Raw genomic sequence first — 15,665 nt, forward strand, 5'->3', positions numbered from 1 at the left:
TTTTTGTCCTGCTCTGCTGTAAAAGACTAACCTATTATTTATTACTACTACTCTTCTCTACATCACTGCTAGAGCCAGTTTCTTTGAATTGAACTGCTGCATCCACAACCCATTAGCTTTGACGTTGCAGGGCTAGCCTGGAAGTGACCTTTTTGGCGATTGGGTTCCACATAAGGCATATTCCAAATCCCATTTTGGTAACAAGTTGGTTGCAGACCGCTTTCCAGGTCCATAGCTCCTAGCATTGCCTGAGTGTTTACCTTGTCACCGGTGCCTCACTCTGGGAGTAGGCCAGACAGGTTGAGCACCAGGAGCTACCCAATTTGCTTGGATCGTCGGGCAGCTTTTAAAAAATTCCCACTTACTGCCAGTTCTCACCATGGAGGGGTTTAATGCTGCGGAGCTGAACGTTCATGTCATCAGAGCCACATGAACCTCTAATCTTTGATCAGTGCCTGCTGCCTGTTTTCATGGACTGTGTTCACATCTGATTCTCTCCTGCTACCAGCTTTTTGGGTTTCATGAGTGTTTGAGGCCTTGCCTAATACTCACCACTTAACTGGATTCTATACACGTGGCAGGGAATTGCAGTCCCGCTATACTGGATGCTCATACCCACACACTACTAATGCTGCTTACAGCATGCACATTGATGTCGCCCAACATCATGTTGGCTTCTGATCTTTGAGTCCTTCCAATCTTATTCAAGTTTACGGTCTCAAGGATCAGGTTCAACCTTTCTTGTCAAGATACAGGCTACTAGTTCTGTGATATGAAATCAGAGATGGATTAAGGCAGAATGGGGCTTTGGCATTCCCATCTCTTCCATTGACAGGCACATAGAGGCTGCCCTATTTCCTCTGCCTGTACTGGCATGGCCCCATCAGAAGGTTGCAGCTGGGAGCCCTGAACGTCCATACCCTAAGCTCCTGTCTATGTTGTGGATGATCCAGCTCTGGTTAGAATAAGGCACCCAGCTAGATTAAAGCTAAATTCCAGGTATGTATTTTATAGCAACGTTACATTGGTCCAGCGTGGACCAATGTAAGTATGCATAATCCATACCTGTACGATCTAGGGGACTCCAAAGATGCAGTGATCATTGTATTAGCTGAGATTACTACAGGGATCCTCTGGTTCCACAGTGGTCCCATGTGTATGGCTTATGCATATTTACATTGGTCCAAGTTGGACTGTAACTATGTAACTATGCTATAAAATTCATACCTGGAATGCAGCTTCAAAGAAGTACATAATGGAAGCTACTAAAAGACATGGTGAAGGTGTTACTTAGATATTTGTTTTAACATGGGACAGGAAAATTAGAGCTTGATATAGAAATGATTCTTTATATTGTGCATTTACATTAAGATAATCCTATGCAACTATGGAGTCTGCCATTATGCCATTTTGCCTGGCCATCATGCTGATCCCACAGATCTAATTCTGACCCAAAACTAGTAAGAGTTGAATTTAAGTGGGCGGCGATGTACTGGTCAGCATATAAATTGCTTTGGTCCACAATCAAATTATACAGATCTTCTGTGAAAAATAGCTAAAAAAAATAAATCAAAGGGAGTTGTTAAATTTGCTGTTTCCACCTGAATTCCAGGTTGGGCAGTGAATAGGGGAAGTATGATGGTGAAGAATCTGGGGGATGCCAATCAGGATTTGTAAGCACATCAGGAAGGACATTCGGGGGGGGTAATTTATGAAAGGCAAACTGAAAATGCACTTGGAAGTGCAATTGCTGTAGATCTGAGGGGAAGATCTGAAATGAGGGGAAGCTCTGCTGATTTTATCATCCAATCATTTGCAAGCTAAATGCTGTTTTTTATATTCCTTGCATGCCCCCCTCAGATCTACAGTGACTGCACTGTATTTTCAAGTGCCCTTGTAGTGCAAAGTGGATTTGCCTTTCGTAAATAACCCCCTTGAAAAATTCGTATTTCAAGGTGGATTCTATCAGACAGGCTTCCCCTTCGCTCTCATCTGACATGCTCAGAATCCTGCAGAATTCTTCATTAGTGTACCTTTGTTTGGACATTTTTTGCCACTAAATTAACAGGTACCTAGTGCGATTCATGGGAAAAAGAGCACATGGCTGTAAAGGACCACTATAAATAAAATTCACCTGCTAGTGCTAGCAGAGTTCAGGCCTGATTTTGCTAACACTGAGGTTTTATGTGCAATGTATCACATGTGACAGTGATCTAATGACACTGCACTTGTTCAGGGGGCATAGGGGCTAAACATAAGTGCTGGCAGCGAACGACTAACACTGTGTTTTAGAACACTATACTATACACCACGTCTGCTCTACTGACACTGTCCACTGCTCTAATGACACCATCCATTGTCCCACTGACACCAACCTCTGCTCTACTGACACCAACCTGTGCCCTACTGACCCATCCACTGCTCTACTGACACCGACCACTGCCCTACTGACACTGTTCACACACCATCCACTGCCCTACTGACAAAGTACAAGTACATCGCCCTACTGACTGACACCATCCATTGCCCTATTGACACCAACCTTCACTTTTAAGAAAGGCCACGTTCTTATTTTTTACAGTGACAGTGTTAATACACTGTTAATCAAGGCATATTTTATTAATACAAGAATGCTTTGATTTTATTTAAAGCAGAGTTCCACCCATTTCTGTGTTTATTAAAAGTGAGCAGCTACAAAAAGTTTAGCTGCTGACTTTGAATAAACAGACACTCACCATTCCCACGGTCCAACGATGCGGCTGTCTAAAGCCTCGCTTCTCTCCTTCTCCTCTCCGCAGCACTGGCTTTGCAAGGGTGGGCACCCGGCTGTGACAGCTTGCGGCTTCACAGCCTGATGCGCACTGCACATGCACGAGTTGCGCCGCGTGTTCTGAATGGCCATGCAATGTTCTGGGACCTATGACGTGTCCCAGAAGATTGCAGGGAGGGAGGGGGGGAGAGGAGAATTTCCACTCGGCACCACATCAACACTAGGTACCCGCTCCCCCGCCCCCCCAAAAAATGTGGCATGTCAGGGGGTCAGGAGTACTTAAAGCAGAAGTTCCACTTTTGGGTGGAACTCCGTTTTAACCGTGCTCCTTTAAGCCCCTAACACTGTTTGTGCAATTTGGCCACACCCAATGTTTAGCATTACTATTCTCCTTGGTGCACTCAGGTCTTTTGCAATCCTATAGTGTATAATACAAAAAAAGTGTTCAGGTTTGGCTTGAAGAAAAGGGCTGCCCTATGCACACATGTCGCTCAAAAGAAGCTCCTGCTCCTTTTTAGGCAGTGCAGTTCTATCAAGCGACAATCATGGCAGAATTGCCATTAAGAATAATGTCACCCAAAAGCTTGTTCTGCAGCAATTTGGAATCGTGGGCAGTTTTACAGCGATTCTGCCCACAATTTAAAATCGCCTTACATGAATTGGGCCTTAGCGACCAGACCTTTAAAACTCCTATAGCCAGGCCTGCCTCTAAGTCAGTATGTGTGTATAGGAACAGGACAATGGGAGTAGGGATGAGCTTCGAGTTCGAGTCGAACATCGCCTGTTCGACCGTTCGTCGAATTGCGAACGTTAGGGGCCGTTCGCACCACATTCGAGTGGCGCGTCATGGCCCATAATTCACTGCGGCATCGCAGTGCATTGCTGGCTGACGATTGGCCAAGCATGCACTATGACCCGCATGCTTGGCCAATCATAGTGCCGTCTGTACAGAGAGCCGTAATTGGCCAAAGCCAGGGTGGTTTGGCCAATTATGGCTCAGGGGGTTTAGTACACGCCCCACACTATATAAGGCCGCCTGCGTGGTGGCCTTGTGTAGTCATTTGATTTAAGTTAGATAGAGTAGGCAGGCGAGTCAGTTAGCTGCACTTACAGTGTATTGTATATATATACAATGTATATATGCATCCTAGGTGTTGTATATATAAATATAAATATATATACACTGTATTCAGTTTATATATACACTGTATCCGTTCCTGTTATTCTCTTCCTACTGACAGGCAGGCAGGTGTATTTACAGCTGCCTGAAGAAAATTGCTGGTGTTCTTTTGATCCTATTAGTACCACAGGCAGGCAGCTACAGTATTTACAGTTAGTGTACTGTGTCCTCTGCACAGTGTGCACCTAAAGCTACCTGAAGATAATTGCTGTTGTTATGATCCTATTAATACCACAGGCAGGCAGCTGCAGTATTTACAGTTAGTGTACTGTGCCCTCTGCACAGTGTGCACCTAAAGCTACCTGAGGAAAATTGGTGGTGTTCTTCTGATCCTATTAGTACCACAGGCAGGCAGCTGCAGTATTTACAGTTACTGTAGTGCGTCCTCTGCACAGTGTGCCCGTAAAGCTACCTGAAGAAAATTGGTGGTGTTCTGATCCTATTAGTACCACAGGCAGGCAGCTGCAGTATTTACAGTTAGTGTAGTGCGTCCTCTGCACAGTGTGCACCTAAAGCTACCTGAAGAAAATTGCTGTTGTTCTGATCCGATTAATACCACAGGCAGGCAGCTGTAGTATTTCCAGTTAGTGTAGTGCGTCCTCTGCACAGTGTGCACCTAAAGCTACCTGAAGACAATTGCTGTTGTTCTGCTCCTATTAATACCACAGGCAGGCAGCTGCAGTATTTACAGTTAGTGTACGGTGTCCTCTGCACAGTGTGCAACTAAAGCTACCTGAAGACAATTGCTGGTGTTCCCATACTAATAATACTACAGGCAGGCAGTTGATTCTGCTAGCTGGCCTATCAGTATATATACATCCCAGCTTTGTGCAGTTATATCTCACTGCAGGCCATTAGTATGTCTGGAAGGCCAACAAGGAGAGGCAGACAGTCACAAGCCAATAAAAGAAGGCAAGCAGGCTCTGTGTCTAAAGGCAACAGTGCTGGTCGTGGAGACGGTGCATCCTCATCAGCACGTGGCCGTGGAACACGCTTGTCGTTTTTTTCGGCAGCTGGCCGTGTTGAGCCGCAACATGTGAAAGACTTGGTAGAGTGGATGACCAAGCCGCTCTCATCCTCCTCATCCTCTCTCACCCAGGCTCAGGGTACTTTGTCTGGCAAAGCAGCTGCCAATGTGGCCTCTTCCCTCGGCTCAATGGCATCAGTCATTCCTTCCCTAGCCCCACCATGTCCTCCTGAGGAGTCCACTGAACTGTTTGACCACAGTGTTGGGTACATGCTCCAGGAGGATGCCCAGCATTTTAAAGGCTCCGATGTTGGTACCCAGCTAGAGGAAGGCAGTAACGTAAGCCCAGAGAGAGAGGGTGCCCAAGAAGGACAGCAATCTGGCAGTCATGTTCCCCCAGCTGCAGCATACTGCCAGGTTTGTTCCAGTGATGAGGAGGGAGGGCATGATGAGGTCACTGAGTCCACGTGGGTGCCTGATAGGAGAGAGGAGGAGGAGGAGGCACCTCTCCAACGAGGCAGGATGCCCCCAGGGGCCAGCTTAAGGGCAGCACACCGACTGAATCACACCGCAGAGCTCCGCATGTGCAGGGCGCTGCTGTCTCTGCACGTTATTCCAAATGTTCTTTGGTGTGGGCCTTTTTTGAGACAAGTGCATCAGATCCCACTGCTGCTATTTGTAACATATGTCTCAAGCATATCTCGCGTGGCCAAAACATCTCCCGCTTGGGCACCACATGCTTGACCAGACATATGTCGACCTACCATGCAGTTCATTGGCAAGCGTACCTAAAAGACCCACACCAAAGAACAAAGCGGACCTCTCCTTGCTCCTCATCAGCTGGGATCTCCAACCCCTCTATACCTTCAGTCCTCTCTGAAACCTGCACTGAGAGGAATGAAGGTGTAGAATTAGGTGTGTCACAGCCAAGTACTTGCGGGCAATCTACTATCGGTACACCGACGTCAGATTGTACCAGGCAAATTTCCCTGCCCCAGCTGCTGCACCGCCGAAAGAAGTTTGCTCCATGCCCAGCAGTTGAATGCTAGCTTGGCTAAATTTCTAGCACTTCAACTGCTGCCTTTTCAGTTGGTAGACTCTGCCCCCTTCCATAAGTTTGTGGAATGTGCGGTTCCTGAGTGGCAGATTCCCAAACGCCACTTTTGCACTTTTCCGGCTCTCTACCGGCATGTGGAAGGCAATGTCTTGGCCTCGCTGGACAGTGTGGTCAGCGGTAAGGTGCATATTACCGCTGACTCATGGTCCAGCAGGCATGGACAGGGACGTTAACTATCTTTCACCGCACACTGAGTAACTCTTCTGGCAGCTGGGAAGGATGCAGGACAGGGTGCAGTAGTGTTGGAGGTTGTTCCGCCACCACGCCTCCAAATTTCTATTAGTGGTGATTCTGCCACACCTCTCTCCTCCACCCCCACCTTTTCTTCTTCCTCCATGGCCTCTTCCTGTGCTGATTTGTCCTCGGAACCAGTGGTGCTTCGTAGGCGTTCAAGGGGCTCTGCCAGCACGCAGGCAAAAAGATGCCATGCGGTGTTTGAGCTGGTGTGCTTGGGGGGACAGGAGCCATACTGGGGCAGAGATTCTGTCAGCTCTGCAGGGGCAGGTTCAGAGGTGGTTGACGCCACGCCAGCTTAAGCCAGGTATGGTGGTTTGTGACAATGGCACCAACCTCCTCTCCGCCCTCCGACAGAGACAACTGACCCATGTGCCCTGTTTGGCTCATGTCCTTAAGTTGGTGGTGCAGCGGTTCTTGGGCAGGTACCCGGGCTTACAGTCCTGAGGCAGGCCAGGAAAGTCTGTGTGCATTTCCACAAGTCATATAATGCCAGTGCTCGGCTAGCTGACCTCCAAAAGGAATTTAACCTGCCCAAGAACCGCCTAATCTGTGACATGCCCACCAGGTGGAACTCAATGTTGGCCATGCTGCCTCGGCTGCACATGCAGCAGAGGGCCATCAATGAGTACCTATGCGACTATGGCACCAGGACAGGGTCAGGGGAGCTTGTTTTTCTTTCCCACGCCAGTGGGCTATGATCAGGGATGCATGCACTGTCCTGTCACCATTTGAGGAGGCCACGAGGATGGTGAGCAGTGACAGTTCATGCATCAGTGACACTGTCCCTCTTGTCCACTTGTTGGAGCATGGACAGGGCACTTGAGGCAGAACAGAGGGAGGAAGAGGAGGACTTCCCTACCTCTCAAAGCCCCCATTATCCAGACAGTGTTCCTGCATGCCCGCCGATCACACAGGAAGAGGAGGAGGAGGATTGTGTCAGCATGGAGGTGGAGCCTGGCACTCAGCACTAGCAGCAGTCTTCAAGGGATCATTTACAGTCCAAAGAAACCCATGGACTTGTACATGGCTGGGAGGAGGTGGCTGCGGATCATGTCGTCCTTAGTGACCCAGAGGACTCCGGACCGAATGCCTCAGCAAACATATGCTGCATGGCCTCCCTGATCCTGCAAAGCCTGCGGAAGGATCCTCGTATTTGTGGTATCAAGGGGAGGGATGATTACTGGCTGGCAATCCTCCTTGATCTACGTTACAAGGGTAAGGTTGCGGACCTTATCTTGCCAGAGGGAGCAGAGGATAAAACATCTTCAGGAGGCCTTGCAGAAAGGTTTGTGCAACGCGTTTCCAGAGCCTGGGAGGTTACTATTTCCTGGTCCTCCTGGACAACGTGTTGCTGAGGCTTGGGTCAGTCACAGAAGGAGCGGTGGAGAAGGTGGCCATCTGACCAATGTGTTCAGACAATTTTTTAATCTGCAGCCCCAAGGTCTGATCGGTTCCAGCAACCATCGCCAGCATCTGATTCACATGGTGCAGGATTACCTAGGGGCAAGATCAGACCTGGACACCTTTCCCACCGAAAATCTTCTGGGTTACTGGGTCTTGAGGATGGATCACTGGCCAGAGCTTGCACAGTATGCAGTTGAGATACTGGCCTGTCCTGCATCCAGCGTTCTTTTGGAACGCACATTCAGTGCTGCTGGAGGCTTTGTAACCGATCACAGGGTGTGCCTGTCCACCGAATCGGTCGATCGGCTGACCTTCATAAAAATGAATCAGTCTTGGATCACCAGCTACCAAGCACCTGATGCTGATGTAACCGATTGATTTTTTTTTTAATGTGAGATCCCCCCAAGACTGCCTATGCTGATGCTGAGTGACTATCCTGTTATGCTGAGTGACAATCCTCTTCCTCCTCAGTTTTCATGCTGATAGCTTGTAAGAACATTTTTGATTCTGGGCACTGCCACCAGTGGCCAAGGCCCAATTTTTCTGCCCCTGTTTAACAGGGTCATGTAATTACAATTTTTGATGCAATACTTTGCAGCAGGGCTCATTCCTGCGATCCAACTACAGTATCTGTGAGGGGTTGTAGTGTTGTGTCACCAGCACCAGTGCCCAAGGCCCAAATTTTCAGCCCCTGTTTAACAGGGGCATATAAGTACAATTTTTGATGCAATACTTTGCAGCAGGGCTCATTCCTGCGCTCCAACTATAGCATCTGTGAGGGGTTGCAGTGTTGTGGCACCAGTGCCTAAGGCCCTATTTTTCTGCCCCTGTTCAACAGGGACATGTAATATACAATTCTTGATCTAATATTTCACAGCAGGGCCCTTTCCTGCTCCCACCAAGAGTAACTGTGAGGGCTTACAGTGTTGTGGCAACACCAACACCTAAGGCCCTAATTTCTGCAGAGTATATAGGGCAGGCCCCTACTTTCAAACATCCAACTTACAAACTTTCGGTCCATTCGCAGGTTGTGGTGCGAACCGAACCGGGGGGTGTTTGGCTCATCCCTAGACAGGAGAAACAACCTATGGAGTGTGGAGGTTGGCCTGTTACAGATGAGCTCCAACGTGGGCTGAGTGTTGGAACTGCAGTGGACTGGTCCATAGGCCGTTTAAACCCGGGCAGACCCCAGTGGCCACAGCCTGGCGTGATCATTCCATTACCTGCCATTAAGGGGAGCCGGCTCGCTACTTGGTCTACAGGCAGCGGTGCATTAACGCCATCGCAGCACTTCATAAAGCGGAACTTCACCTGAAAATGGAAAATCCATTACATGTCCTCCTCCTTCTCATTTCCTCCTTCCCTTTTTATTGGGAGCGAGTACCTAGTTTTGTCAGGTACCTGCTTTCCTCTCCTTCACTGTCCGCAGTCGCTTGACATTCACAAAGCGCAGAGCGACTCGCACATGCGCAGTGGGGATCTGGCTGTGAAACCACAAGATGTCACAACTGGCTTCTCAAAGTAAACATGTTGAAGGCGGGGACCCAAACACCGGCGAAGAACCGGCCCGGGTGGGGACAGTGGTGGACAGGTAAGTGTCCTTTTATTAAAAATCAGCAGCTACAGTATTTGTTGCTGCTGATCTTTAATATTTTGGTCAAACTGAAAAACCTTTTTAACCGCTTCCCGCCCGCCGGACGTCAAATGACAGCTGGGTGGCGCAGCTCTCGTTCTGGGTGGACATCATATGACGGCCCTCCAGAAAGACCGCTCTTGTTCGCCTGTGGGGGCGTGTATCGCTGCAATCGCTGGTGCGGTGCTTCAGAATGACGGAGGCTCTTTACCACGTGACCAATCATGGCTGATCATGATGTAAACAGGAAGAGCCGTTGATTTACTTTTCCTCACTCGCATCTGACAGACGGGAGTAGAGGAGAGCCGATCGGCTGCTCTCCTGACAGGGGGGTCTGTGCTGATTGTTTATCAGTGCATCCCCCCCTCGGATGACCACCAGGATACTGCCATGTCCACCAGGGATGGCCACCACACTGGACTGCCAGGTATGCCACTCTAGACCACCAGGGAAATGACAATCAGTGCCCAGGCAGCTGCCAATCAGGGTCCATCCCTGATGCCTGCCAGTGCCATCAGTGATGCCTAACAATGCCATCTATCAGTGCCACATATCAGTGCCCAGCAGTGTCGCCCATCAGTGCCACCCTTAATTACCCATCAGTGCAGCCTTTCAGTGTCACCTATCAGTGCCCATCAGTGCCCACCAGTGCCACCCATGAGTGCCCATCAGTGCCGCCTATCAATGCCCATCAGTGCTGCATATCAGTGCGTGTACCAGTTCCCATCAGTGCTGCCTGTCAGTGCCCACCAGTACCAACTTATCGGTGCCGCCTTATCAGTGCCTGTCAGTGCCGCCTTATCAGTGCCCATCAGTGCTGCATATCAGTGCCACCCATCAGTGCCACCTACCAGTGCCCATCAGTGCCGCCTCTCAGTGCCCATTGTGAATGCCCATCAGTGCCACCTCATAGGTGCCGCCTTATCAGTGCCCATCGTGAATGCCCATCGATTCTAGAATTCTGCCTGTGATTCTATGATCTGTGATTCTGCCTGCGATTCTAGAATCATAGCAAAACACAGGACATATTTGGCATGCTATTATTTCTTAACGGCACCCCAAACGCAGTGCGATGTTGCCGTGTTTGTCAAGCAAGAAAACCCTCTAAAGTCGTGGCCAAAATCGCCATGCCAAACACGCCTGGCTCTGTGCTAAAACTTGCTACATGAGCTCCTTTGGAGCGTTTTTGAAGCAGAGGGAGGCCCATTCAAATGAATGGTGCGGCTCCAAAAACACACAAAAAAGCTTTAAAAAAACGTGGTGCAGCAGGTGTCACTGCAGTACGCTTAGGTGTCAATAGAACCTAAGGAAGAGCAGTTGGGGGGGGGTAGTATCATGGCTCTTACTGCCCCCAGCTGCAAGTATACACAAGACCTAGCTGGAGGAAGAGTCTGCAGGAGCCTTTGCAATGCGGTTTTAACGCTTTTCAGGCATATTTGCAAAAAAAACATTAAATGCACATTTTTTTGGGGCAAAATGTAGGAGCATTTATTAGTTTTTTGGGGGGGGGTTTTTGGAAAAGATGCAATAAGTCAACCAAATCAGCTCAGAATTGTCCAAGTTTCCTTTTTTAAAAAAAATGTATTTATTTATTTCTTTATTTTCTTGCCCCCAATGATTTTTTATTTTACTCACCTGTTACCAACCTGTTCACTTGAACCCACCCGGACACCTGCTGTCTGTACATTTGCATGCCAAACAGAATCAATGACACCCTGCAGATTTGCTACAATTTATGGCTGACCCTCCCTGTGATCTATTTCACGCTTCACTTACAAGTGCTTATCCGATAATGTGATTGGTGGGAGCCGTACAACCAGTAAAATATAATTCCATTAAGGGTCCATTTACAATATCATGTTTTAACACAAGTATTCAGAAGTGCTAAAGCGCAGGTACCATGGTTTTGCCATCCTATAGATAGTGTTTGTTCCCAGCTCAGCGTGTTTTTAAAAATATAAGTCCGATTTTTCCCGTGTTTTAGTGTGCTGGGACACCCAAAGAAATCTACGGAAACACTTAAGAAACACATGATCAGAAAATCATATGAAAAATGCCAATTTCAGAGCGATCGTACGATAATCTGATCGTTAGTACAGAGCTTTCGAGAGCCGATCATGACAGTTCATCCGATATTATTTGATCGGACATGCACTGATTTTCGTTTAGTCAGTACAGCTGTTGTTTGAAAATGCAATACAAATGTATTACAACACATGACATCACTTCCGAATTTTTTATTCTGTTGTACGGGAATTTTCGTGACTTTAGTAAACTCTTCAGATTCGATCTGAGATTATCATGCAAAAAATAAAAAAAGGACGATCATTCGTCCGATAATCTCATCGTGTTTACCGGGCATTAAAACATGTTTTGATGAATTTGCAACAGGTATTATTAACCCTTTCACTGACACCAACATATGACACATGTCGGGGCAGCGAGGGGTTTTACACACACACTTCCAGCTGCTGTAATCTGCGCATATCGGACAAGCTGACTATTGGCTGTCAGGTGGAAGTGATCAAACTGCCTGATTGTTTCCTCGCACCCCAGGAATATTCCACCCCCCACCACCACCATGTTTCCTGGGCTTCGTACTCCCATCAGTGGAACCAGGACCACCATAGCAGGTGTTGCCGGGTAGAAGAGAGAGAGACCAGTGAATGTCCATTCTTCCAAGCTGCAAAGAACCTGGAAGCAACGTGTCATTTCCTGTTTCTGCCGTCACTTTCCCCGCCGGCTGTGGCACAAACTGCGCTCCGTTAAAGCCGGACATAGATGGTTCAAATCTCCGCCGGTTCAGTAGGGATGAGCCGAGATTCGAATCCTGTATGGACAGGCTGAATGTACCCAAGATGATCGGTCAACTTTGGTACAACCAGCCTGTTGGATTTAAATGCGATTATTCCTAGCGGCTATTATGGCTGGGAGAACACAATGGCTCCGTGGGAGGGACTGACTGTGCTGATGGGGGAATCGAGCGATTTTCGATTTGAAAGAAAATCGCTCCATCTATGGCTGGCTTAACTTCAATGGAGGACAAGTGAGACATCAGGGGCCTGAAAAGATCTCATTAAGAGAACCTGTCATGCCAAAATAGTATCACATTGGGGACTTTTTGTCCCCTGTGTGATAAAAAATGAAATTCAGAGCACTTAAAATGCTCTACAAAAAAGTATCCCAAGGCCAGATAAAAGCACAGATGAAAACATGTGCACTACACGTTACATATCACTGCAATCATTTTATTCACAGTTACAGTGCCTTGAAAAAGTATTCATACCCTTGAAATTTTCCCCATTTTGTCATTTTACAACCAAAAATGTAAATGTATTTTATTGGGATTTTATGTGATAGACCAACACAAAGCGGCACATAATTGTAACGTGGAAAGAAAATGTTAAAAATGGTTTTCAAATTTTTCTACACATAAATATCTGAAAAGTGGGGAGTGCATTTGTATCCACCCCCCTTTTCTCTGTTACCCCTTAGAGCCCTTTCACACTGCCAGCGAGGGGGTGTCGGTGGTAAAGCGCTGCTAGTTTTAGCAGCGCTTTACCATTGTTTTCGCAGCATTTTTCGGGCGCTTGTAACCCCCGCTAGCGGCCAAATAAAGGGTCAAAAGCGCCTACAAAGCAATGCTGCCGAGGCGCTTTGCAGGCGATTGTGCGATGCTGCCCATTGATTTCAATAGGCAGGGGCGCTTTAGGAGCGATGTATACACCGCTCCTAAAGCGCCTCAAAGCTGGTTGCAGGACTTTCTTTGACCTTCTGCCAGTGCAGCACGCAGTGTAAAATCATTCTGGCTTTCACACTGGCATTGCAGATGAGGCTTTTTTCAGGCGCTTTCCAGGCGCTATAGTGCCTGAAAAATGCCTCCAGTGTGAAAGGGGTCTGATTAAAGTCTAGTGGAACCAATTGCCTTCAGAAGTCACCAAATTAGTAAATAGAGTCCATCTGTATGTATTTTAATCTCAGTATGATTACAGCTTTTCTAAGAGGCCATCAGAGTTTTTTTTTTTAAAGAGAACCTTAGTGAACAAACAGCATCATGAAGGCCAAGGAACACACCAGACAGGTCAGGGATAAAGTTGTGGAGAAGTTTAAAGCAGGGTTAGGTTATAAAAAAAATATCCCAAGCTTTGAACATCTCACGGAGGCACTGTTCAATCCATCATCTGACAATGGAAAGAGTATGGCACAACTGCAAACCTACCAAGACATGGCCGTCCACCTAAAGTGACAAGGAGAGCATTAATCAGAGAATTAGCCAAGAGGCCCATGGTAACTCTGGAACAGGGTTGCCAACCTCCCGCAGCATTTTTTACTGACAAAACGTGGAAATTTTATTGGCGGATCACATTTTTTACTGGCAACCTGAGAAATTATAGAACTCCTATTGAAAACTAAGGCCCCTTTCACACTGTCGGACCGTTCAGGTCCGCCTGTCAGTTTTGTCGGCGTACCTGAAGGGGTCGCTCCATGCTAGTCTATGGAGCGACGGATATCAGGGGTGACATGTCCGCTGACATCCGACCCGGTCCGATCCTCTGAAATCAGATGGATGCCCCAGGGAGAATGTGACAAGGTGACAATGCAGGAGAAAAATAAGGGGACAAGGACAGGGCATTATCACCCCATAACAAGAACTTTCATGGCAGGATTATTGGGTTTTATTTTATTTTTTTAAAGCAGCAGATTTAAAAATGTTGAAGACACTTATAAAATGATTTTCATGCCTTAAAGCTTATTTGAGATTTTAGTGATCAGGTATACATGTCCTTTAAATTAACATCTGTGAACTGTATAACATTCTTCGTCTAATGTAAGGATTTATTAAGCTGATTAAGCTGATTTCATGAATGAAGCCTCTCCCAGGCCCACCTTGGACGTGGCAATTATCAATATCAATGGAAAATAATGGATTGTTCCATGTTTAGAGGATGAAAAGTCATAATTACTACATTCAAAATGATTTGGTTAATCGGCTCGCCTTCCTTGCCCGCTGCTTCCTCCCAAGGATGACCCCGGGCCCTTATACTATGTGACATATCAATCAGCACGGTACTAGCAGCTCATTGGCTGTTTCCCGGTCAGAATGTGAATAAAAACGGGGCATCTTGCTGGTGACAAGCAGAAGAAGACGAATTCTACACAGCACAAGTGTACAGTACCAAGACATATCCACTTGAAGATATCTGCTGCAAGATGGGCATCAGGAGGGTTCCTTTAGTTCTCTTGGCCTCTCTAATTCACATTTGCATTGGAATTCCCCTACAGGTAAGATAAAGACTTTAATTTCTAGACTTTGCAAACAGAAGTGTACATGAATGTGTGTGTATGTGTGTGTGTATATATATATATATATATATATATATATATATATATATATACCTTTTTTTTTTTTTTTAGTTAAATATAAAATGCTGCATATTTATGGATATTTTCTACTTACATTTTCAGCCAGCAGGTAGAGCTCCAAGTTGTTTTTTACATGTTTACCTGTCTATTTTTAGCTGCTCTGTTGCATACCTCCCAACCTTCAGAGATGGAAAGTGCGACACCCGTTAGCATTAAGTGTATAGGCAAAGGGCACACCCCTGCTATGTCCCCAGTTATGTGGCCCATGAAGAATTAATAAGCAAGAAATGATTGGCTAAACCCAAAAATCCTTTTTTTCATTACAATGTTGCCTTTATACCGTCTTTCCAAAGCAATAATTTGTTATTAAAAAGGTTTGTGTGAAAAGTTTGGTGTTGTGTAAAACTTTTGATAGTTAAAATTGAGCTCCGCCCAAAAGGTTGCTTGTCTACCTCCTCCCCCCACTCCAGTACCATATTTGGCACCTTGTGGTGGGGAACGGTTACCTGGTTTTGACCAAAACCAGGTACTACCCACTCCCACTTCCTGCTTGCAGCGGCAAATTTAGCCATAAGTTCGGGCCTCGCTGTGGCCGGCCCATTGAGAAAGTGCAGCGTGATTCACGCATGCGCAGTAGGAAGCTTGTTGTGAAGCCACAAGGCGTCACTGCCGGTTTACCTTACCCAAGATGGCGGTGCCAGCACCGAGAGCCAATTCAAGAATCGGCTTGGTTGAGGACACTGTGGGATCCCTGGACAGGTACATGCATTAATACTAAAAGTCAGCAGCTACAGTATTTGTAGCTGCTGACTTTTAATTTTTTGGTGGGGGGGCTGGAACTCCGCTTTAAGTATTGCATTTATTATAGAGGTCTACACATCTGACCAAAGGAGGGATGGTTGGGTATTAAGCTGGCCATACATGGATCGAAACTGGGTCGGTTCAGCGGGGTCCGGCCAAATTTCAATCCACGTATGGGCCCCCTGGATGTAC

General features: G+C 47.0%; 1 protein-coding gene across 1 annotated transcript in view; it reads left to right on the forward strand.

Moving 5' to 3' along the window:
- The first annotated feature begins 14,519 nt into the window (after positions 1 to 14,519).
- The window catches only part of LOC141111697 (embryonic protein UVS.2-like), a 30,973-nt gene continuing 29,827 nt past the window's right edge, over positions 14,520 to 15,665 (forward strand). The window contains exon 1 of the mRNA XM_073603844.1: positions 14,520 to 14,591. Within this exon, the coding sequence (XP_073459945.1) occupies positions 14,520 to 14,591 (72 nt within the window). The remainder of the gene's footprint in view (positions 14,592 to 15,665) is intronic.

This window comes from Aquarana catesbeiana, linkage group LG11, assembly GCF_042186555.1.
Source record: "Aquarana catesbeiana isolate 2022-GZ linkage group LG11, ASM4218655v1, whole genome shotgun sequence".
In the NCBI taxonomy this organism is placed as follows: Eukaryota; Metazoa; Chordata; class Amphibia; order Anura; family Ranidae; genus Aquarana; species Aquarana catesbeiana.